Source organism: Colletotrichum fructicola (assembly GCF_000319635.2).
Source record: "Colletotrichum fructicola Nara gc5 chromosome Unknown KSG_Nara_v1_contig04, whole genome shotgun sequence".
Lineage (NCBI taxonomy): Eukaryota > Fungi > Ascomycota > Sordariomycetes > Glomerellales > Glomerellaceae > Colletotrichum > Colletotrichum fructicola.
In genome coordinates, this window is record NW_027094054.1 from 3,824,731 (window position 1) to 3,849,375 (window position 24,645).

At 55.5% G+C, this 24,645-nt stretch overlaps 6 protein-coding genes across 6 annotated transcripts; 3 read left to right on the forward strand and 3 right to left on the reverse strand.

The window, feature by feature from the left end:
* Positions 1-1,452: 1,452 nt before the first annotated feature.
* CGGC5_v007849 (Protein transport protein SEC24) lies at positions 1,453-4,388 on the forward strand (the record flags this gene model as incomplete). Its single annotated transcript, XM_032020884.1, has 3 exons — positions 1,453-2,052; positions 2,107-4,320; positions 4,377-4,388. The coding sequence occupies 3 exons, from the start codon at positions 1,453-1,455 to the stop codon at positions 4,386-4,388; spliced, it is 2,826 nt and encodes a 941-aa protein (XP_031881963.1).
* Positions 4,389-6,121: 1,733 nt separating this feature from the next.
* Positions 6,122-6,433, reverse strand: CGGC5_v007850 (uncharacterized protein; the record flags this gene model as incomplete). Its single annotated transcript, XM_066151921.1, has 2 exons — positions 6,122-6,170; positions 6,231-6,433. 2 exons carry the CDS (start codon positions 6,431-6,433, stop codon positions 6,122-6,124), a joined length of 252 nt encoding a protein of 83 aa, XP_066008584.1.
* Positions 6,434-9,181: 2,748 nt separating this feature from the next.
* MAPK (Mitogen-activated protein kinase) lies at positions 9,182-10,443 on the forward strand (the record flags this gene model as incomplete). Its single annotated transcript, XM_032020885.1, has 4 exons — positions 9,182-9,294; positions 9,357-9,552; positions 9,619-10,000; positions 10,067-10,443. 4 exons carry the CDS (start codon positions 9,182-9,184, stop codon positions 10,441-10,443), a joined length of 1,068 nt encoding a protein of 355 aa, XP_031881962.1.
* A 1,060-nt stretch (positions 10,444-11,503) lies between these two features.
* On the reverse strand, positions 11,504-12,460 carry OXR1-0 (Oxidation resistance protein 1; the record flags this gene model as incomplete). Its single annotated transcript, XM_032020887.1, has 2 exons — positions 11,504-11,950; positions 12,017-12,460. 2 exons carry the CDS (start codon positions 12,458-12,460, stop codon positions 11,504-11,506), a joined length of 891 nt encoding a protein of 296 aa, XP_031882042.1.
* Positions 12,461-14,145: 1,685 nt separating this feature from the next.
* Positions 14,146-16,317, reverse strand: CGGC5_v007853 (uncharacterized protein; the record flags this gene model as incomplete). The annotated part of the gene is made up of 3 exons (XM_066151922.1): positions 14,146-15,668; positions 15,895-16,197; positions 16,251-16,317. 3 exons carry the CDS (start codon positions 16,315-16,317, stop codon positions 14,146-14,148), a joined length of 1,893 nt encoding a protein of 630 aa, XP_066008585.1.
* A 5,897-nt stretch (positions 16,318-22,214) lies between these two features.
* CGGC5_v007854 (uncharacterized protein) lies at positions 22,215-24,432 on the forward strand (the record flags this gene model as incomplete). Its single annotated transcript, XM_032020889.1, has 2 exons — positions 22,215-22,239; positions 22,871-24,432. The coding sequence occupies 2 exons, from the start codon at positions 22,215-22,217 to the stop codon at positions 24,430-24,432; spliced, it is 1,587 nt and encodes a 528-aa protein (XP_031882040.1).
* Between the last annotated feature and the right edge of the window lie 213 nt (positions 24,433-24,645).

The window sequence follows — 24,645 nt, forward strand, 5'->3', positions numbered from 1 at the left end:
CAGGTACATCGTAGGCTGGCAGAGGCTCGTGGAATGCGGGAGGGGCCACCAACCTCTGTTCTAGTGCACGCAAGTGCCCCTTTCGGTTCGTTCTGAAAAGGATACCAAGCAACTATCTGTACGGCCCCGCCGGGTGCTGGGATGAGGGACTGAACATCTCTCTCAAATGACGGGCAGCGGGACGCGTTCGTTCTGCCGCACCCATACCCCCTTCAGCGAGCGTACGGATACCTAGAAATGAACCCAAGGCACTCAGCCACTTTGCCGGAGGCCGAGGGACACGCTTCCAGGACGAAGTACACATGTATTATGCTTGCTGCGCAGTCCATAGAAACCTCCATGCGATAGTTTTGCACTGCTTCAACAAGAGCCAGACTGACCTGTTCTGGCTCGGGATTCAGCAGTTTGGGCAATTGCTAAGACGCCTGACGGTTCGCCTGTGCCGTATGCTGCTCGGCGTCGTCCCCACATGTCTTGGCTATTGGGTAGGTACTTGTCACAAGGCATCTATGCGTGCTCAACATGGAACGGCCTTGCCTCGTAGAATACGTTTTGAGATCGCCCTCATTGACTTTGCTATTTGTTGTGTCCATGAGCTAAGATCTTCTTTGGCGGGGAAACCAGCATAGGCTTGGTTTTGAACTAAGGTTCTTCCTTCCTGGCTGCCAATGTGTACAACTGCCAGGTACTCAGTGTCAGGTAGGGCGACTGCCATTAGCATTGGGAGCTATGGGCATCGGTGCCAAGTCCAGAAGTCCCGACCAGACGGCGCACCTTTGTCGGAACAGAGCTTGACCCTTACCTCACACGGGGACCCACCTACCTTCCATGCTGAGCGGACGGCGGTCTAACAATATTCCGCCTCTTTCCTGGCGGCTTAGGTCAGGTTCACCAGCCTCACATGGCGTGTGCGGCAGTGCCCCGCATTGCCATTGGCCAAGACCCAGCACCGCAGCCAGTTGAGTCCTGGGCACCTTACTTGGCTAAGGTTATGGACACGACAGGTCGACACCTTTCTAACAAGGAGCTCGAATCAGTGGGTTGAACCACCTGTCCATTCACAGTGTTCAACTGTCCTCAAGGCTGATTGCCACAACCTCGTCACCTACCTCCCTCCCTCTCTCCCTCCTCGCCCTGCCTGGTTTTTGCAACTTCAGGCCAGCGCATCCAGCTCGATCGCAATCGACCCCAACAAACGCGACGTTTGGGCGCCGGTGCTGTGGACACATATTTGCCTTGACCCGGCTGTCTGCTGTCCTCTTCGAGCCCCTCGCTACGCCACGCCGCCTGCTGCATTACTCCCCAAAATCACCCACCGCCCGCGCAGCACATCGCATTCTTCTGCACAAGAATACCTGTTTTCCCATCCATCCAAAACTTGCTCCACCTAGAATTAAGGGGAGACACAACGCCCCCCAACGCAGGATTCTTTGATATTTGCCTCCGCTCACTATGTCGGCGCCGAACGACGGCTACGGCCAGTATCCCCCGCAGCAACAGCCGTACGCCGACCAGCCGCAAGATGGCTACGACCCTCAGACTGCCCAAGCTCCTCAACCTGCCGCTGCCGACCATGGGAAGAAGAAGAAGAGAGGCTATGCGACACAGGCCTATGAGTTCGGAGCTGGCGCCAACTCCAACACCGCTGGCGCACCCGCGCAGGCCTACGGCATGCCGCAGCCGCAGGCACCGGCGTACGGAGGGTATCCTCAGCAAGACGGTCAGCCTGCTGCGGCAGGATATGGCTCTCCCCAAACCCAGCAATACGGCGTGCCCCAGCCTGCTGCCGCTCCGGCCGGAGGCTACGGCGGTTATCAGGCTCCCGATGCCGGCTACCCTGGCCAAGGTGGTGCTCCACCCCCCGGCGGAGTTGCTGGTTTGAACCAGCAGATGGCCGGCATGAATCTCGGCGGTCAGCCGCAGCAGCAAGCTCCTGGACAAGCTGCTCGCCCAGTGACCTTGAACCAGCTCTATCCCACTGACTTGATGGCCCAGCCCTTCAATGTCTCGGAACTGGACTTGCCTCCACCTCCTATCATCCTGCCTCCCAATGTATGTCACCGCTTCCTTCTCCCGTGGAGGCTTCATGCTAACCTTTATTTGCAGACCAGCGTAACTCCTTCCCCCGATGCGAACTGCTCTCCTAAATACGTGCGCTCCACGCTCAACGCTGTCCCGACCACACATTCTCTGCTCAAAAAGTCACGGTTGCCGTTTGCGCTTGTCATTCAACCTTACGGTGCGCTTCATGACAACGAGGATCCGGTCCCGATTGTGCAGGATCAGGTCATCGCCCGCTGCCGTCGTTGCAGGACATACATCAATCCTTTCGTCACCTTCTTGGATCACGGTCACAGGTGGCGCTGCAACATGTGCAACCTGACCAACGATGTACCCCAAGCCTTCGACTGGGATGCTGCATCCCAAAGGAGCACTGACCGATGGGGCCGGTACGAGCTGAACTACTCGGTCGTCGAGTTTGTCGCTCCTCAGGAGTATATGGTCCGCCCCCCGCAGCCTCTCGTCTACCTGTTCCTCTTCGATGTGAGCTACGCCGCCGTTTCGACTGGCCTCCTTGCGACTAGTGCCCGAACGATTCTTGACAGCCTCGACCGGATACCGAATGCTGATCGCCGTACCCGTCTGGGATTCATTGCCGTCGATTCTAGCCTGCATTACTTCTCGGTCCCAAAGGACGGCGAAGAAAATGCCGAGACCAGCATGCTGGTCGTCAGCGACTTGGACGAGCCTTTCCTTCCCGTGCCTCAAGATCTGCTCGTTCCCTTAACTGAAAGCCGTCAGAGCATCGAGAGCTTCCTCACCAAGTTACCCGAGATGTTCCAGAGCAATCAGAATAACGGTTCCGCAATGGGATCGGCCTTGAGAGCCGGCCACAAACTCATTTCGGCCCTTGGAGGCAAAATTGTGGTGCTTAGCGCGTCGCTGCCCAATGTGGGCGTTGGCAAGCTGGATATGCGCGAGGACAAGAAGCTGCTCGGTACGAGCAAGGAAAGCAGTTTGTTACAGACGTCGAACAGCTTTTACAAGAGCTTTGCCGTGGAGTGTTCCAAGAACCAGGTCTCTATCGATATGTTTCTCTTCTCGTCGCAATACCAGGATGTCGCCTCCCTCAGTAACCTCCCGAGATACACTGGCGGCCAGACTTGGTTCTACCCAGGTTGGAACGCAGGTCGTCCCGAAGACGCAATCAAGTTCGCGTCCGAATTCAGCGATTATCTATCATCGGAGATCGGACTTGAGGCAGTCCTTCGTGTTCGTGCCACCACGGGTTTGCGCATGAACGCCTTCTACGGCAACTTTTTCAACAGGAGCTCAGATCTTTGCGCGTTTCCTGCATTTCCACGGGATCAATGTTACGTTGTTGAAGTCGCCATCGACGAGAATCTCACTAAGAACGTCGTCTGTTTGCAAACGGCTGTTCTCCACACCACTTGCAATGGAGAGCGTCGCATTCGCGTCATGACGCTGGCTCTGCCAACAACGACGAATCTTGCCGACATTTACGCTTCGGCGGACCAGCAAGCGATCACAACGTACTTCAGCCACAAAGCTGTTGAGCGCGCCTTGAGTGGAGGCCTGGAGGCGGCTCGCGATTCTCTGCAGAATAAGCTCATTGAGCTCCTACAGACATTCAGGAAGGAGCTAGCTGGTGGCAGCATGGGTGGCGGCTTGCAATTCCCATCCAATCTGCGTGGTCTTCCTGTTCTCTTCCTGGGCCTCATGAAGAACGTTGGCCTTCGAAAGTCGGCACAAATCCCGTCAGACTTGAGATCAGCCGCACTTTGCTTGCTTTCGACGCTCCCCGTTCCTCTTCTCATGCAGTACATCTATCCAAGACTCTATTCCCTTCACGACATGCCGGACAATGCGGGCGTGCCCGACCAGGAGACCAGCCAGATTGTCCTCCCATCACCCCTGAACCTGTCTTCGGAGCGTTTCGTCCCGTACGGCCTGTACCTTATCGATGATGGTCAGACACAATTCTTGTGGGCAGGCAGGGATGCTGTGCCACAGCTTTTGGCGGATGTATTTGGCGTCGAGGATAGGACTCAGCTGCGGGTGGGTAAGGGAGCGGTACCAGAGCTTGAGAACGACTTCAACGAGCGGGTGCGGGCCGTCGTTCACAAGAGCCGGGACCATAAGTCGAAGGGGGTCGGCAGCATCATCCTTCCTCATCTTTATGTTGTGCGTGAAGATGGCGAACCTAGCCTCAAGCTCTGGGCGCAGACACTGTTGGTGGAGGATAGAGCAGACCAGGGCATGAGTGCGGCGCAATGGCTCGGAATTCTTAGAGAAAAGGTAAGCAGCATCGGCAGCTCCCGATACAAAGTCTAAAAAGCTAATGATTTGAATAGGTCGTCACTTGACGAAAAAAACGAAAAAGCACTAGAAATGGTGCACGGGGGGGGGGGGGGGGGGGGGGGGGGGGGGGTACGCGATGGTGTCAGGTTGTCATTTTAGAGCAATCTCTCTACTATCCCTTGAGAGAATATCAATACGATTAAATTTGTTCGCAAACGTTGTCAGCACTCATAATGAGATCCCCCTGAGCAAGCGATGCATCGCGCTTAAAGCTTGTGTATTCGTTTCTTCTAGCTTCGCATGTGACACGGCGAAGGAGAAAGTGTGGATATAGAGAAGGAAAGTTGGTCTGCGAGCTCAGTTGGTTTACCTCAGATTGACGAAGTCGTCTCGGAAGACTGATACGCTTGTGATTTGCGTGCCCCGCATAACAAGCAAGCTTGTTGAACTAGTGAATGGTTGCAGTCCGCACAAGCATGGCAGTTTCCATGTGTGATGTCGCCGCAGGCATTGTACACACTATGCAGTTCGAAATGAACCCCGTGTCGTATTGACTTGGTTTGAAGTGGTCAATATGGATGGATCCATGGGTTGGATGTTGTGGATTGTGGGTTGCGGGTGGTGAAACTGGCACCAGTGAGAGCTGAAACACACGCGCCGGAGTGGGAGGAGACGCCTCACTGGCCAATAGCAGGCAGTGCTAGGCGCCGTCTGCGCCCTTGTGTGTTGGGTCTGCAGCGTGCTGGCCAATGCTGTCTGCGATATGGGCTCGGATGGTATCCTTTGGCTTTCTAGGCATGGTATTTCATCACATGGCCTGGCCGTCATCAGCTCGTGCCGGCCACATTCTCGGGCCCAGTACTGCAGAGATAACCGTCCTGCAGCTACTCCAAAGTGACGAAAGTTGCTATATCAGGGAAAGGAGGGGGGGGGGAGGGTGACCCTGCAACTCTAGAGTGGACAGCAGTGGGGATATGCAACAAACGTATTCACGGTATCGCAGAAGTGGTAGTGGTCAAAGAACATAACTACTCTACCCAACAGCCTATGTGAGCACAGCATAGTTTGTAGAGGATCATGTACGGACCTTGAAATAGGAAATACATGGAGCGGAACATGTCGTAGCTGATGTCGAATGTAGTCCACTGTGGACCGTCCCATGATGTGACTTGCTGGGAGCTCTCAACACGCTACAATATGGATAAGGCATCCGAGTTCGAGAGCAAGTCGAGAGGTGCCTAATGACAGCGTAGCCCATCTATCTGAGGTTTCCATCGTCGGTCTGGACTCAACGCATCGGCGGGGGAGAGGGGTCGCGGGTACAGGTAGCAGTGATGGCCAAATACAGGTATTGGCTCGGGCACATTTGACAGGCCACTTGGACCGGGCGGGTGAGACTGGCGAAGTCGAGACGATAAGTACAAATGACTCCCATAATCTTGGTATTAAGGAGCATTTCCTGGGAGGAAAACAAGGCTCAATCAAGTGGACAGATTGATTTGTACCGCAACATGTCAATTCTTGTGTGCTAGATGGGATTGGATGAGATGTGTTTCCGTCCCAGATTGTTTTACTGCGAGGCTGTGAAAGGAGGCGTTCGTGGCCTCAAACGCCGGACCAGGTATCACATTCTCGTATTTGCAGGTCCCTGAAAGTCGCCATGATGCCATGCCCTTTCGGACTTGTTACTTGGTAGGCTGCACACAGTGCAACTGGCTTCGTCCGCCCCTGGGGCTGCCCGGCATGGGGTGTGCATCTGAAAATGGCTGGACACGGGCACTTTGAGAGATGCAGTTCATCATCGTACCTTGCAGAACGTAGCTATGTAGGCGGTGTTTGTGATAGACCTAATGAGCGGATAAGTGTTTGTGACATACCAACCGGATCGCTCGCCTTGCAGCACGCACCTAGGGTGAGTTCGAAGATGTGCAAAGGTCAAGGTAGGTATGTAGGTTGTGCTGGTGACGGGAAGTGTGAATGGCCCTTGAAAGTGCAGTGACCCTGCTTGGGGTTGAAGCAAGTACGTTTCCAAACAAAGGTTCCTGGACCTTGACTGCACTCTTGAGCGCAGGCAGATGGAGGTGTCGCCTAGGTAGGTACGAATATCCATGGCCTATGTACTGCTACGGTGCCTACCTCGTACTGCGTAGTAGGTAGTAGTGTGGTGCCTGTCTACGGGCCCAGACTGAGAGGAGGCGGTTGCGGCACCGTAGCTTTCCCCTGCTGCGACCTTACCGCTAAGGTACACGACTCGTAAGTAGCGGTGCTCGGGGTGGATGGCACAGCACCCGCAACCACGTGTACATGTGGTCAAAGTATCTGGCCCCCCCACCTCCCCTCCCCCTCCCTCCCTCACCTCACCCCCTCCTGCCCTCCTCCGCTCACTTCTTCTCAGTCCCAGTCCAGTCCCAGTCCCGGTCCCAATCCCAGACCCAGACCTAGTCCTAGGTCTCGCCAGATTCCTGTCTACGACATCAGCCCGTCCTCTTCTCCTCCCTCTCCTCTTCCACTTATTACCTCACCTCTGCACCTGCTGCAACACACCAGCAGAAGACCAGACGAGCAACATCAGGCCGAGCAAAACCACACACTGCCCACCTGCCAGCAAGTAAGCTGTTCTTCCAACACCTTTGTTGTCTACGGCATAAGTAGAGAGCGAGCGAGAGCGAGAGAGAGAGAGAGAGAGAGAGAGAGAGAGAGAGAGAGAAAGAGGGAGAGGAGAGATACATTAGAGAACAAGAAATCTCAGCTTTTGGCGGGGTAAGTTACTCATCGTGGACTTGCGCTTGGCGTGACGATTCTCCTTGTTACCAGCCTCAGCCGTCTGACTGATGAGACTGTCTGTCTCTCTGTCTACCTGCTGGGCCCGGGTCTGCGTCTGGGCCCGTCTCTGCACCTGCACATGCACATGCATCTGCTTTCAATTCACCTGTTTCCTCCCGAAATTGTCGACCTGGATGCACTTCATTACATACCTTACCTCATACCTAGACTGACTGAAATGTTCACCCAAAGACTTCAGCCACCTCAACTTCAGACTTGCTGGCCTTGAGCTGCCTACCGAACCTACTTGATCACCCTACCTTATTCCCCGTGTCAAAAGGCTTTCGGTACGTACTCGAGCTCTTCTTCTCTCTCTCATTCCCTGAGGAGTTTGCGTTCCCATCCCGAAGCCTCAACCCCAACTGCATCCAAAACTTTCCGCCCATCAAACTCCTTCCTTTTCTTCATCCCGCTTCTCCATTCTCACGGCGCTTCTCCTCTGCCTTACGCCTCTTCGCTTTCGCTCTATAAACCCCTCGTGGCGCCGTGACGACCACACAGGCACGTCGCCGTCCCAGGTCGGCCTGGAGAGCTTTTCAAAGACGCATCCAAGCGGTTGCCTGTTGGACCAGACCTCCTTCGTCCTTGCGCCCTGGTCCTGGAGTCGTCCGCCCTCGTGCTCAGTAGCCAGTCTCTTGGCCCCGCGTGCTTCTCGTCCTTTTGCGCACCTTACATCCCTCGTCTGAAGTCCTGTCGCAGGGGGTGCTCGGTTCATCGCCCGTTCCCGTTCCCCTTACCTGGCCTCGTCGTTTCGTTGTCTCACGACCCGCTTTCGCTCCCCTCACCTGCTGTTGCCGTCGCTGTCGCTCGTGCTCGTGTTACTGCTGCACCGTTCACGGCCACAGTCACCACTCAGTAAGGTATCCTTCTCCTTGTCTTCGCTGTTTGGCTTGCGCTTTGCTCCTGCCATCTTCTGGAAGCCTGTCCCTCCTGCGTCCTGTCTGCCACTACAAACCTTCTTGGTGCGACAGTTTTCGAGAAGAAGCGAAGAAGACGGATGCCATCGCCTAGTGTGTGCTTTTTGGCTCCGCAACTCAGTTTTGGCTTGGGGGACAGCGACGGAGCGCCTAGCCTGGCTGTGGCTTGCTTGCCAAACCGTACCTTACCTTGCCTAACTTGACCCTATCCCGTCCTACCCAGCTGCTTTGGACCCTCACTTCTCACTCAACCTTGCGCATATCGGGATACCTGCCCCTTCTGTCGCTTAACCCGTCGGAGCTCCTTCCAGCTAACACCATATCTTCGCACACAGTCCACTGCCGCGGGATATTCTCCTCTTTGACACCGGAATCTGAATAACCACCACCCTCAATCCCCTTTATCGAGCCATCGACAATTGTTCCTCTTTTCTCTTCGTCTCGCTTGCCGTCTACTCAGCAAGCCGCACCGACCAGGGCAGAAAACTTCTTCCGCTGCGTGCTTGACAACCAAAACCCGAGACGTTGCCTACCCGGCCTGTGGACCAGCACCCCAAGGCCCGAGCGGACCCAAGAAACACGGCCCTCGCCCACTTTCGAACCTCCGACGACATTCGTCTCCTTCCACCCTCCCGTCCGCTGAGCTGCGTCTCCCTTTGTCACCTCCCCCCTCTCTCGAAAAATATCCAAGCCGACTTGCTCGCGTCTGTTCATTGACTGAACCGACCTGGGTTTTCTTTCCTCCACCAAGAAACCAAAGTCGCCCGGCTTGCGAAACTTTGTGTCTCCGACGCCATCGTTTTTGACACCCGTCGATCCCACCCGTTCTTCCGACAAGTCACAAACAGCGTTCCCGCCAATAATTATACCCCCGCAGACGACGATACCAAATAGCTCCTGGCTCGTTACCGAACCACCGACCAAGGCAATTGTGGTTCTTCGCGCACACCTTATTAGGACGGCTTAATTCTCATCCTGCCCTTTCCCCCTTTTTTTCTCGTGCTCCGCCCGAAGTAGTATCTCCCTCGCCAGGACCCGCCTTCGTGCTACCAATCCGTCGATAACTACCTGCTCGACAACACCTTCCAGCTCGATAACATCGTCCTATACCAGCGACCATGTCGCGCGCGAATCCCCCCAACGCTTCGGGATCCCGAAAGATTTCGTTCAACGTGAGCGAACAGTATGACATCCAGGATGTCGTCGGCGAGGGTGCCTACGGAGTCGTCTGGTACGTCAAAGGCCCTACCCAAATCCTCGAGAGAGTTGCTGAACTGACCATGATTGCCTTAGCTCCGCGATACACAAACCATCCGGCCAAAAGGTGGCCATTAAGAAGATCACGCCGTTCGACCACTCCATGTTCTGTCTCCGTACCCTGCGTGAGATGAAACTCTTGAGATACTTCAACCATGAAAACATCATCTCCATTCTCGACATTCAGAAACCCCGAAGCTACGAGACCTTCAACGAGGTCTATCTAATCCAAGTAAGATACTCCGAGGCAATTGAAAAGCTTCATTGTGAAATTTACTGACACACCATCGCAATTCAGGAACTCATGGAGACGGACATGCACCGCGTAATCCGCACTCAGGACCTATCCGACGACCATTGCCAATACTTTATCTACCAGACTCTGCGTGCCCTGAAGGCCATGCACTCGGCCAACGTTTTGCACCGTGATTTGAAGCCCTCCAACCTGCTCCTCAACGCCAACTGCGACCTGAAAGTCTGTGACTTTGGTCTGGCACGTTCCGCGGCGTCGCAGGAGGATAACTCAGGCTTCATGACGGAATACGTGGCGACGCGATGGTACCGCGCGCCAGAGATTATGCTGACGTTCAAGGAGTACACGAAAGCTATTGATGTGTGGTCGGTCGGCTGCATCTTGGCGGAAATGCTTAGCGGAAAGCCCCTGTTCCCCGGCAAGGACTGTAAGCCTCCTTCCCCCATCTGCGAATTGTTAAGGATCGCATGCCAATGATACTAATGGAAACCAGACCACCACCAATTGACACTCATCCTGGATGTACTGGGAACTCCAACCATGGAGGATTACTACGGAATCAAGTCCCGCCGCGCCAGAGAGTACATTCGCTCTCTTCCCTTCAAGAAAAAGGTTCCCTTCCGGACTTTGTTCCCCAAGACGTCCGACCTGGCTCTCGATCTTCTCGAAAAGCTCCTCGCATTCAACCCTGTTAAGCGCATCACGGTCGAGGACGCTCTGAAGCACCCCTACCTTGAGCCGTACCATGATCCCGACGATGAGCCTACCGCGCCTCCCATTCCGGAGGAGTTCTTTGATTTTGACAAGCACAAGGACAACCTAAGCAAGGAGCAGCTCAAGCAGTTGATTTACCAGGAGATTATGCGGTGAACAAGAGCATAAGATGGACGAAAGGGCTGTCGTCGGGACTTGTTGGTGGCGTTGCCAGGGCGCTGTGAGAGATGGATACAGAGCAAGGAACGAGAAGACGAACGAAAAGGGCACAGATGACTTTATAGACAGGCAAAGTGAGATGAGGACAATTAGGCCGCAAGGGTCTTCGAGGTTAGGAAATACAGAGGGACATATGCGAGGCGAGGCAGATCCGGCTGGAGCAAGCTAGATCGTTCATTGATGGATAAGCAAATATCTCTCGTCTAATTCTTTCCCTTTTTTTCTTCTTTTCGCCACTTCAGGGTCCACCTCCACTTCTCGTGTGCGAAGAACAACGGCGACGTCGTATACATTCGATATCCGCAGGCTAGTGGAACAACCAATGGCACTGGCACTACCTGATGCCTGCAGGCAGTTGGAAAAGGATTGCGTTGCTCAAGATGGCGGGTACTTGTATAAGGCGATTCGCAAAGAACGGCACACCAATGCATGCAGTTGATGTAATTCGAGGGTATCATTGTTTATATATATAAACTTCGCAGTGACCGATAAGGCTAAGAATCTCTGTCCACCGGCGGCACCCATTGCCCACGTTCTTTGTATGTTGCTTCTAGGTAGCCCAATCTCTTGAGGGCCGAGGTATCGTCTGCTTCCCCATGCGCGGGCAAAAAGCACAGCCTGTTCGCGCCTCCCACTTCTTCACACTCTTCAACTCGCACCCCCTTCCTACATTCAGGCCAGTATCCAACTGAGGGGGTTTCGCAGCAGACGTGTCATGCTTGCGGCGCTCTGCTTTGCCTCAGTAGGACCTTGCTCTCCAGCTACTACGCATAAGAACAACACCATACGCTCCGTTTCGCCGTGTCTACCTAAAGCCGCAAGATGCTCCGTAATCAGTCTTTCGCGGGTTCTCTTTTCTCGGCGTGCTGTTTCCGCCGCGCCTGGTCGTTTCTCTCATTCTCGTGGATGGACGAGGTCCCCCGCCCTTGTTGTTTCTTTCTTTCTTTCTCCTCCCCCCTTTCCTTTATTTCCCCTGTTGTTGTTTTGTCGAACCCCCTCAAGCCCCCAACACCCAAAGCTCGACACCCAAGACACCAAACTTCTCGCCCTCGTCGCTGAGCGGCTCGTTACCAAACGTGTGGCTACGGCCGCTGTGGCCGCGGTCAAGGCTGTCATCAAGCCACAGGCCGTAGTGCCCGTCGCCAGCGCCAACGCTCAGGAAGCCTGTCTCGCAGTTGATGTAGTAGTCGTTCACGCCCGAGTAGGGGAAGGCTTTGAAGCGAATCGACTCGCTGGGTGCCGGGGACGGTTGGGCGCGGTCGTCATCGTTGAATGCTGAGCGGGTTGGGCTAGCCACAGTTGTTGAACGCGTGAGGTTGGTTGTGTCGGCAGAGGGCGGTGGTGGCAAGGGTGTGAGGGTGGAGGCGCGCCACAGGAAACATTCCCCATTTCCAAAGTATTTGGGTGCGGGGTGAGGGTATTCGGAGAGGTAGGCGCCGAAGGTCTGGTAAGCTGTTAGCAGGTGAAATCGTTTGCAGGTTCACGGCCCGCGTTGGAGCAATCAACTCACGCCACCAGCATCGTCTCTAACAACCAAGACGAAGCCAACACGCAGCCCTTGATACAAAGCTGCCTTTTGGTACAATGTTGTCAGACTAGCCCCGTCTTGCTCCAGGCTGTATACCAGCTTCCAGTCCTCCATGATTCGTAGTCGTTCTGGCAGCATTATGCGGATTTCCTCGGCGACGCCAGTACTAAGCAATCGCGCGCTGAGTGGCGTGCTTTCCTTGAAGCCGTAAAGGACGATGGGATCCAGCGGTGGAGGGCGGAAGGGGCTCGCGGTACGTTTGATGTTGGCGGGCACAAACACCCCGTTGATGCCGTCCTTGAAGGCGCCGTGGGCCGTGGGCTCGGTGTACGCGTGAGCTAGGTGGGAGGACTCATGGTGATGGCTGTGGGGACCGTACGATTCGGGGATATCAGAGGAAAACCGACGAACGAGACCGGACCACATTGTCGATATCATGGAATTGGACAAGGAGGGGTTGGCGGACGAGTGTGTAGGTGTGTGTGCTCCGGATGAGGAGGGTGTTTCCGGGGGGCTTTGGTAAGCCATCGTGTGCGTTGAGCGTTGGCGAGGGTCTGTGGGAGGTGCAGGTTTATGGGCGGGAGAGATGGAGAAGGTTCGGTTTGATTGAGATGGCGTCGGTAGCGGAGATATGGTGGAGGACATTCATTGACGGACGCGCGAGATGTACGGAAAAGCTGCCTACGTCAGGTAACTTGGTGGTAGGTCCAACGACCAGACGAAAACGACAGTAGTTAGTAGAATGGGGTAAGCAGGACAAGAAAGCAAGAAGGGTTGGCTGGCAGGCTGCCTAACGACATGTATGATAAAAAGCCAGGCCAGGCCAGGCCAGAGAAGATTAAGGTAAACGGGTTTGTCGGCGGCGCGACTATGGCTTTTTGGCCAACGGCGGTGAGTTCGGATCGGGTCCCGCTCGCCGTCTTGTTGCGAGTTGCTCTGTAGCAGTCGGGTGGTCCTTCAACGAGGACGTCGACGCGCCAGCGGGGGACGTGGGTTCGAAGGGCCTCTATGCCTTGGCCCACGATCACCTTGCTCGTTTGGGATACGGCAAGGGATAGCTACTATCGCACTGCCGTCGTTATAGATGGTATCGTTCCTTTTGATGTTTCAACCATGGCAGCTGTATGACTGCTGTCGTCTACCTAGGTTGGATTGGAGCGTGTGCAGTGGGATGATGCGGGACCAGTGGCCAAGGGGGGGGGGGGGGGGGGGGGCGGGGGAGACCTGACGTCGTTGGTGGCTAATACTGCATGCATCCTGTTTACCTACTACGACCCGTACGCTATGAGGGGTAACCAACGTGCCAGCCAAGCGCCTCAGGGGTACTTCGTTCAGGTATCTTGCCCGGTGACCTATTGCCTACCTACTTGACAGAGACTTGCCTGCTTGGGATAAGCGTATGCCAGAGCTCGGTCAACCTAGCACTGGCCGCCAGCTGTCGGTCATGAGACCATAATTGCTTATCTATTATCAATTCAACTCCATCCTCGTTCCAAATGTCCCCGGCCACCCCCGGCCGGGCGTCCGGGAGCCCGGTCTCGTCTCCGGTTACGTACAAGTCACAGCCTTTGCAGCGGCCCATTATGTTGTAACCCGGCTCATTCACGCACAACGCATATCACAGCGCATCAAGAACAATTAGTAACTAATTAGTGTCGACTTGGTTTCACCCTTTTGTGAAATTGCTCTGACATAACTATTACCTTTAACAGGTTCGCTGCCTCAATCTGCGCCGCCCATGAGGGGTTTCCAGGGGCAGGCGAGAGGCAGCTTCTCTCATCAAGACTGAGTGATCGTAACAAGGAAAAGAGAGCAACAGGCACAGCATAACTGAACGTATGTGTCCGCTTCATCGTAACACCAAAACACCATGCCGGACCCGAACCTGGATCCATCCTTTTTCGGTATCTTCACATCCATCCTTTCATCAGGAACGCAGCGAACGACCAAGATGACCTCATTGCACCTGAGTCGTCGCCCCGTTCCACCATTGCGTATCGCATAACAAAAACCGTTTTCTCCCTTCAACCAGCTCCTTCATTCTTTGTACATGAATTGTGTTTCATGATGGTATATGACATATATCTCAGTGAAATGTTTTGTGGAAGCTTCTACAGAGCCTTGCCCACGCTTTGTTGACTTCCTTGGCTGGTCTGGCTCGGCCTGCGTCCCGGTTTGCGCTGCTCTCCCGGCCGGTAGCCGGCCACGGGGCTCTCGGCTTCGTACCGATATGCCGCGGGCCCGCCCGAAGGTCCGACGTCTGGACCCGGATCGCTCCACCCGTCCATGCTCACCCCGCTGCTGTACTTGGAGCTGAAGCTGTCGGATCGAGTGTGCGCTGACCCAGGTACACGCGGCGGCCCACCGCCAGCCTGGCTGTAGTTACTGCTAGCTGGCGTTGAGCGGTTGCCAAGCAACTCAGGCCGCTCCAAATCGAAAGGGTCAGAACGGAACTTGTTGCGTCTTGTTGAAAAGCTCTCGACGCTCTGCATTGAATCTCGGTACATCGAGTCCAGCCGGGGAGAGAACGTGGAACCACTTGGTGGCCGCGTCGTGTTGCCGCCAACCGACGTACCCCTGGATCGTCGGACGTCTGCTACATAAGTCATTGGTGGCTTGACAGCCGCCGCTGGTGCCGAGATGGCATTGGAATCCGAAAAGGGGTTATTCGAAGACGGATTCGCCACGGCTAGGGGCGCGGGCTTCGCAGAGTCGTGTGGTAGCGCGTTGATATCGGAAAAGGGGTTGGCCGAGGCATTGTCGAAGTTAAGCCCCAAACCCCCAAGGAAGTGATCGCCCGACCCAGCGCTACCCTTGCCTCGGCTGAGCCGCCTGCGCTGGGCCTCTCGTTCGACTTCTCTCTCATCCATCCCCAACAATGTTAAGAAGTCAGGCTGTCCACCCGTGGCAGCCTTACGCTCTTTCATGTCGCGGGACGCGGCGAACGGATCCTTCTCAGCATTCTTGTCGCCCCGGAGGCGCCAGTTGAACTTCATGTCCGCTCTTAATCGTTCCCACCAGTCCTTCATCCGGTCCTTAGTTGTGACAACGTCGCGGGGACCTCCATGATTCGACATGGACGAGCTGTTCCGGCTGTGTTGAGAGATGTTCATGAACTGTGAGCGGCCGCCGGTAGAGCTACTATCACGATTGCGTGACACCAGGCCTCCCACTTGACCACGGAACCGATTGAAATTGTAGCCAAGGGCAGCTTTTAGTTTGGCTGTACGCGGCGTCGGTCCCAGGGATCCACGGTCGATAACAAACTTTTCGCCAGTCCTGAAGCTGGGATCCGTCGACAAAGGCGTGAGAAGCGTGCTCCGACGCTTCCTGAGCCATCGTTTCCTCCAGAACCATAGAAGGAAGCCAAGCAGGCCTATGACAGCCGCAGCACCCACTACGCTCGAAGCAATCACCACAGGTGTAGCCACGCCACCGGATCTGTTGCTGCCCTGTGAAGAAGGCTGACTACTCGCGGGAGCGTTGTTGCCGTTCCCGGCCCCGGCCCCAGCCTCGCCCGCGGCAGTGCCAGGGTTGAGAACCGTAGGGGCAGCCGGCGCAGGGGTGCTTGAGCTTGCGGGTGGAGGGCTGACGTCGCTCAGCGCTGGCGGCGTCTGAGCTGGTTGCGTGGGGACTGCGTTGGCATCAGTCTGGCTGGTTCCTGGAGCGATTGGAGGTATGATGGGAGGAACGGAGGAGGATGAGGAAACAGGAGGCAGTTGAGCAGGAAGAGGCACACTTTGGGGGGGTATGCTAGGAATCTGCTGGAATGTAGGAATGGTTGCCGGTGGTTCCGCATCAACAAGTGGCGGCGTAGAAGAAGAGGAGGGTATGATGATGGGCAACGGAGGGTTAGAGACCACGGGAGCAGGCGGCGCTTGTGTCTGCTGTATTGGTGGTGGTGGTGGAGAAGAGGAAGTCGTCACTGGCGGTGGAGGGGGTGGTGCAGGAGGGGGTGGTAATGAGGAGCTCGTCGTACTCGCTGAACTGGTAGTCAATACTAGCGGCGGCGGCGGTGGTGATGTTGTTACCACGGGCGGTGGCGGCGGCGGAGGAGGAGGAGGAGGAGCCACGGAGGGTGCGCTTGTTTGCGGCGGAGGCGGTGGAGGGGTCGACCGTGTCGTCGATGAAGTTGTCGATGTCGAGTGCGACGTACTCGTCGACTGTCGATTTTGGTTGCCCGATCTCGTCTTCGCCCCTTTCGGCACAGCCGTACACCTCTTTCCATTGAACGTCGTGATGAAGGCCCCCTCCGGGAGGTTTGATCGGTTTGGACTCGACATTGTCGTAGCGCGTTGCGATTCCAGTCGCAGAGAACCGTGGGGTTGAGAATCGAACAGTAGCCCCCAGCGAGGGAACGAAACAATGAAAAGACAAGAACTAGCAGAAGCCTAGCCGGCCATCTAGGTCGATCGGTAAAAGCTCATGAGGAACCTGGGTGAGAAGAAAACGCGGCCACGAGCCGATGGAGACGAGTCGGCGGAGTTGCTGTCTGGCGGAAGTTTATGAGCAAGAAGCGGACATTCAAAGGGCGAGACTTTGTCGTCGATGATGAGAAGCGGATAGTATACAGAGGGCGAAGTGGAATAGCCAGCGGGTCAGGCCGGGCAACTGCGGAATAGAGCAAGTCGACGCCAGCGGCGGTATCGTGAGAAGAATCGAAGGGTAGGCAGATCGAAAGTGGCGGGATGAGGAGGAAAAAGGTAAAAAGATTGGGGTGAAGGAAGTGTAAGAGGAACGAAGGAGGGTCAGGCAGGGTAAGGCATGGGGAGGCAGGGTATGGTAAGGGAAAAAAGGGCGTGGTGTGGTTTGGTTTGGAGTGGACTGCATCGGTAAGGTAGGGTCTGAGTCTTGACTGAGGCTCGCGGGATGTCTCTCCGATCGTGCGGGACAGGGACGGGGACCACACACACTTCTTTCTGGGCCTCTCACAAACAGACACCTCTATGCTACATGCAGGCAGGCACTTGCGTGTTACATGGAACAGCATGGGCCACATCCATGATCGGGGGTGAGGATGGATGAGTGCAGTCTGTACTATGGACGGAGAGAGGGGGGCACACACACACACGCAGAGAGAGAGAGAGAGAGGGAGAAAGAAAGAGAGGCAGAGGGGAAGGATGAGCATTGGACGGTAGGCGCCGAGCGACAGCGTTACTTCGCGTACCTCTCCTTACTTTAATCGAGGACGACCGAGGTGACAGACCCCAGACCCGGTCACAGACAGGCAGACAAGAACAGAGGCAGCGCCGAGGACGGGATGCAAGTTATTGGGACCGGGGCAGCGTGGTGCAGCGCAGTAGCAGCATCTGCAAGGCCATTACGGATACTTGGTGAGGTATTCTGGTGCTTCTGCAAGTGTTTTGCGCAAGGTGTCTCGACTGAATGCCGTAGTGCCGCGCCGTCAGGCCCGTTGTACGGACCAAAGGCATCGTGCCTCGACAAGGTAAGTGACTGACTGACTGACTACCAAGTCGTCGACTCGTAGCATGCGGATGCGGATGCAGTTGCAGTTGCAGTTGCAGATGCAGATGCAGATGCAGATGCAGATGCAGATGCAGCATCAGCCAGCACCAGCCAGCACCAGCCAGCACCAGCGACAGAAAGGCACGGGCATTGATGGTGTCTGTCGCAACCAGGAAGGATTGAGCAATGTTTGATGGATCTCTGGTGCAGCGCGGATTGGCTGGGTCCCAGGCCGGCCGTGTCTGAGGAGGTTGCTTTGGGAAGAGAAGACGAGCGACAAGCCGCGAGAGCGCATCAAGAAAGCATGGAAGAGGTCTAGACGGGGAGGGGGTCCCCCAGAACAAGGGGGTGTGGTCTGGCCGTTGACTGGCAGATGCAAGGCAGGCAGTTGAGCCTCTTGCCCAGCAAAAGCGCCCAAAGACGGCGGCTACCCCTGGTCTGTAACACACCTGAAGCATCTGTACCCGCCCCCAAAGCAGGAAGTCGCGTTCCAGACTGGGGACCCCCCCGCCATTACTCCGCGCTACTAACTGGCTGATTGGGACTGAGAGTCTTCGCCATCTGTGACAGTCTAACCATCTTGGAGTCGAACCCCCTGCAGTAGCACAACGCCCCACACTGGCCCTCTAGGTACCTATGCACGCAGTAGGCAGTAGGCACTAATTTCACCGTGAGGAAACGACGACATGCCCTTCACCTTCATTTTCGACATGAAAAGAAACCGTTTAAACATGGGTGATATCCATGGGATACGGTATTGGCTTCACTGCAAATTTTAAGAAGAAGGAGGACACACTTGAAGACATGCCGCGAGTTTGCATTCTTCCGCCCCTACCCTCGTCGTCGTCTTCCTCCTCCTCTCCTCCTCCTCCAACACCATCCACTTAAACTTCGACTTCGTTGGTGTCTGCCGTCATCCAACGCTTACACCATAGTATATTTCTCCGGCCATGTCCGGACAGCACCCCGGAAAGCGCATCTTGGCCGCGGTTGCAGTGCTGGCCCCTTCGCTCCCAGATCCACCTCAACAAGCGTCACACTCTCTGGAAATAGCATCACCTCACCCAGTCTGCGCTTTCTCGCCTCTTTCTCTCAAACAAGGGCGGGCCGTACGGATACCTGCAGTGCTCCGTCACCCATCCGCTCCCTTGCTTGTAGATCCGGAGAAGGCCTGCTGCTGCTTCCTCCTACACACCTATTTGCAACGCGCTCCCATTTCGGTCGTAAGATACAATTGCCCACACTCTTTCCGCGAGGCGGCACCTATCAAACAGGAAACACCACGCAACTAACCCGCTCCTTGAAGCACCGCCGAGTCGGTCGCGGCGGGCCCCATTTACTGCGTGTCCATCCCCAATGCGCTTTGAGTGGAATGCGGATTCACATTTGCCTCGACATATGCCATCCTGCTTTCGGTCAACGCCCGCCGAACCTGCTTGACCTGATATTCTGAGGATGAACGCCAGAACAGGAAGATCGACGGTGAGGAGCGGTTCTCTTCTCTCGGCATTTGCGCGAGTTCGGCTATCCCCTCTCAAACTTTCGACGGTTGTACCCTCCCTCCATCGCTTGGCATGTCATCCATCGTAGTGGTTGCCCAGGACGCGCCAAATCATCTTGACGGCTTGTGATGGGTGTAGAATTGAGATGGTCGGTCCACTGGCAACCGGCTTCCACACAGTGAGACAATCCTCCACACACAGAATAATTCGCTTCCCAATCACGCACAAGACAGTGCCGCTAAACCAAGCAATATCCCCGTGGGCCCATATGGAGGCATGCCCGCGGTTGTTTAAAAGCTCCTCGGCTGTCTGCTTCTTGTTGCCCCCCTCCCCCCAGTCTTCCCTACTCTACACCACTGCGTCAAACACCTAGGGGTAGCCACGTCGATCAACTGACATGCATCCGACCTCTGCACGGGTGACCCTTGAGTACGTGCCCCGACATCCCTACGGCCTCGCGACCTATTATTCGCTTAGCTTTTTCCTTCACAGATGCATCCGCCGTGCGTTAGGGGACAAGCAACGGGATCGCAGCGTGGTCCTGTCTGGTTGGCGCGTCTCAAATATCGACACGAAAATGCACAACTTTCTAAACATGCTCAGTGCACAGCCCGAATCCCATCAGCACCACCAAGTCGCGCGCCCAATGGTTTTACATTCATCTCTTCGTCATCACGTCAAGCTCTATAGACGGTAGGCTTGCGAGAAGACAACTGTGCCTACGGTGTCGCCGATCAATTGGGATGTCGTCCCCTGCTTATGCTGGCCGCAAAAGACTTGTATCAACAAGTACGGGCACCAGCTTGATGAGGGATACATGCAAACCTGACCAGATTACGAGGGATACTCCGTAGGCCGGCTCATACTCTAGCCGAGCAATCACACTGCAAAACAATAGTGGTGCACAATGTCAAGCCCGCTTATGTTTGTGCTATGTACCATGCCAGATCCGCGGATCATCAAACGATGGAGACAACCATAACCTGCGGTATGAAACCTGGCGAACAAACATTCTAGGGCATCGGGAAATACTTGACCGAACTGTTGCATTTCAGATTGTTTGTGAGGGCCGAACGACATACGACCGACGATGACAATGTCGAGCAACATTGCGCAGTTTGACGGCGCACTGGCTTCGTGGTGGAATGGCCGCGATTGGCTCTGGTGAAGGTGTGGCCAGCAAGATGTCTCTGAGACAACCGTCAGGATCGTTGGCGAACGGCACGCAGGATAGTAAGGACGAACTTGGCTATGGGGTAGAAAGTCAATCAAGACCAGCAGTCAATAAAGAGAACACGAGAACTGGAACATTCATCTTGGCTGCAGAAAACCGAAACGTCATACGCGTACTTGAACAGTGCTCCGCGTCTGTGTGCAGGAGTGCTCGAGGGTAGAGGATGAGTCGCAGATAGGGCCGTGGCAAGGGCTCAGTAAGGTTAACATTGCATAGCTAAAGGGTCCCGTCAGCCGAGGACACCAGACATGACTTTGTGTGCATTCATGCTAATGCCACCTCGGCCTAATGTGTCTAGTCTGGAAGGAGGGGGAGCAAAAACAAGACGGGACGTGCGTTTGTTTGCTCTGGACAATTCAGTCTAGACCGGGGCCCTGCCGTGTTTTGTTTTTACAGCCGTGAAGCCATATAATCAATTTCCGGCACCACAGACACATATAGTTGTGTGTTAAAACCATCGGGGGCTTGTGCACCACCCTTTTTGCAGCGACCATCAATCAGAGGCAATCGGAGTGGAGGAAGCACTGAGAGGAGAGGAGAGGAGAGGAGAGGAGAGGAGAGGAGAGGAGAGGAGAGGAGAAAGACGTCGGCAAGGTTCAAGGGACCAATCAAGCGCTGGTTTTCCCGTCCTGTGAGTCGGTATGTTTGGCACATAGTCTGTTGAACAAGTGCCAAGTGGGCGCTCCGCTCTGGACACTAGGACTAGCACCGTTCCGAAACACCGGAGCTCGACCGGACAATTGGGACGGGACTCGGTAGCTGGGAGGGGCGCCGAAAGTCCCCGCGCGCTCCGGGCTGGCAGCACAGTTGAATTTCTTTGACGGCGGCGGCTAGGATCAGCCATGCAACGGGGCCGCCGGCTTCCAGTACCGAAGCGTGGGCCCACGTGGGTTTGTCCGGCTGGTGATTGTCTAAGCAACTAGGTCCGACTTTTGGTTCTCACCAGCCACACACCTCAGCCTCAAGTAAGGTGCGGCGTAGGCAAGGGACCTTAGCTGTACGGATATGTGACAGGACAGCAGCAGCCGGCAGGGACTTGTCCCTTCCGTCCCGTCGCGCCATTCGCTCGTGAGGAAATCACCGGCGTCCAAGGGTATCGCAACCCCTGAAAAGAACCAACAAACAACGGGCAATGAACCTGTTGGAACTCTCGCCCGGGGAGGAGAGAGCCACAGAGGTGCAGCAACGCTGCATCACACGGTGGGCCCTTGACGGAAAGAGTCCAACAGCAGCCCGACAGCGGTGATTAGCACCACAAACACGACGTTGGCAGCGAACAGCACCGGTCGCCAAGCGCTCGCTTCTGCGTCCTGTTCTGCAGCCTCCTCACGTCGTCCACCTCTGCTTGCCTACCTGAGTTTAGACAAAGACAAGAGAGTATCCGTACCTACCTCACCTACCTAGGTAGGGCCATACATACATCCAATACCTTACGACAGGGTCCGCAGACATACATAGTAGCGTAGTGCGCAGCACAGAGCGCAACCCAACCCAACACGACGGCTAGTCGTACCAACTGCAGACTTCCGTCCCGGACTGAACTGCTGGGCTTCCTCCGGCCCATCTCGTCTCCCACGTTATCCGTACCCGACTGTACTGGATTAATTCTCATTTTCTCATTTTCTCTTTACTCATCTTTAGTTCCCCTTTTCACCCTGGCCGAAGCCGACATCAGTCTTCAACAACACAGTTGATTGGCCTGAGACGAGACTCAACACACAAACCGAACGTGAAGCGAAGCGAACAGTCCATCTCTCATCTCACCCATCGAGCACAATCTCAACCCCGCTCGAGCTTGCTTTCTCCTCCCACCCTCTCTCCCTCTCCCTCTCTCTCACACACACACACACTCCGCTGCCAGCGCCGACCACACTGTCTCTGCCTGGGGAGCCGTGCATCTTTTCCCCAAACTACTCTATCTGCGCCCGTCGTTCGTTATCCTCACACGGGACAACTATTCTGAGACGTTCGCGACGTCATGTTTGGCACGTATCCCGCTTTGGGTGAGTCGACCTATTCAATTTGTCTAGCAACTGTGCCTACGTTTTATATCATTGTCAAGCGACACCTCCAGCCACCACACCTGACCGTCATCGACAGCGCACCTGGCCATCCTCACCTCACTTGATCTTGCCCGCTCCGCTCCCGCTCCCGCTCCCGCTTCCATCATCTTCTTTTCGTCTCTTCTCCGATGGTCCTTTCAACATTGCAAAGCCTCGTGGCCTACACCCCTAGTCGTCCTACTACCACCCTACTTCTTTGACCCCCTTTAGTTTGATCCCACCTTCGTGGCGCCTTCGATCACGCTACCAGTGCTTCACCTCTTCAACCTTAAGCCAAGCTGGCTGGCAGACTTATTGCTCTGGGTTGCCTATCACCACACCGGAATCTTGTGCCTTCCGTGCCTGATCTGCTTCAATTGTTTGGCTCTGCCTCCCTGGCGGCCCGTCCGCGGAGCCACTTGGTCCGGCCGGCTGCGTCCAGCTCCTGTCCACAGTCCCCGGAACCCATTCCTCCACCCTATCTGGTCCATTGACCAATCACACGATCATCCTCCTCACCTACCTTGCGCACTGGTTAAAGCTTCCGTCATGTTCCTACTCCAGAATCTCTTGTCTTAACAAGGCTTATTAGCAAACCTGCCAACCGCTGTCAAGGTTGATCCGAAAGACATCCCGCCTCCAACCCCGTTGAATTTGCCCACCAGCCGGCCTCAGCCACACGCTCCTTCGGCACCCTCGGGAGAGACGAAGCCATTGACCTCCGTCTTGCAAAATGTCTACCGCTCGGGAGATGTCACTTCCGCCATTTTTGATGCCCTTGGCATAAATCTCATCCCGGACGCCACTCCCGCAGATCTCATCCCAGACCCCGCGTGTCTTGCTGATTTTGAGGCTTGGGATAAGCTAACCCCGGATGAGGCACGTGAGAAGAACGCAGAGACGCGTAAAGTCTTGAACAACGGCGTTCAGTCTCCCGGCTGTCAGACTTACCTGGACCGCAAGCGCGAGCTATCCCATGACAACGAGGTTGCTTTTCGAACCGTGAGGCGTATTCCTGCACCCAAGGGCCAGCAGCAAGCTCGCTTGGGCAACTCGTACGAGTTCTTTAGGTGCCTCGAAGCCTTCACGACGTACTGGGATGACACTTCTAAGCCTTTAAAGACCCCCGAGGAGACGGGCGCAAACAATGTTGTCGACGCAGACAAGACGCAGCGGGACAATTCACAAACCCCCGAATTGCCCCGCGTTATCCGCACTTCAGCTGGCTCGTCGATGCCAGGAGAGTATCGCCAAAGTCTCATCACAGCCTTTCTCAAGCTCGTTGCCTATGATTTCGGTTGCAACGTCTCGGCTCCCCGGACCGAACCCCGTCTGCATATCACGGCCGCTTCGCCGGCGTCCGACAAACGCCAGGCTGAGTCCCTGCCGGCGCCCAGAGTGTCCTACTTCGCATCCGGTTGCACTTTCATCTTCCGCACTCCGCGGACGCGTGATGCCGCCCGTCAAGGCATCATTGAGGGGCCACTCGCAGCCGTCTCTGCCCGCGCGACCACGTCTTTTGAGAACGATAACGACCAGACCATCGACTTGGCCCGCGAGCTTGTTGCCGCGCTGGTCACCGCTCAGCACCGTGCTCGTGAAGGCAAGACGGAGAAGCGGTTTGGCGAAGGCCAATGGTGGACGTCAAAATCTCGTTGGGGCGGTGGTGAAGGCGGCCCCATCGGTCGTGAGGTCGAGCGTGACGCCATCCAGGGAGATAAGGACAATGTCAACTCGGAATCCGGCCAGCCTCCCGCATCCAAGCGTCCGCGCAAGAACATGTCAATTTACGATAACTACCGCATGGTCAGGCCACCGTCGGCTAGCTGGGATAAGAAAACGCGCTACGAAGCCATTGGCAAGGTCCAGGGCACTGGCTACGATGATATTTTCGTCATCAGCTCTCTGTTCCACCACGTCAGCTTCTTGCGAGTTCGCGTCCCCGAGCGGCTGCTCGAGGTCCTCGAGGGCGCTGACGAGAACGATGTGCACCGCAGCTGGGGCCAGGTTGAAGTGCGCCGCACCCCTTGGTTCGACTTTTTCGTGCTCGAGGAACGTCTCAATGCCATGCGGCTTGTCTGGTCTCTGATGAACTGGCTAATGAGAAAGCCAGAGGATAACGCTGAGGAAGATGTCAAGATGGTCGATGCATAAGCACTTTAGTATCATTATGTGCAGGCAGCGTTTGGGCAGAGGCTTCTTTTGTCGGGCGGTGTAGATGCCATACACAGCCGTCATCCACTAGATGAGTTGTAACGGAAGATATGAATGGTCGCGTTTATGATCTTCGTGAACTTTCATTGGTGTGCCATAAACTTAGTATCAAAGGCGGCTATGATGCCTCCGAGATTTGAGCATGCATATGAA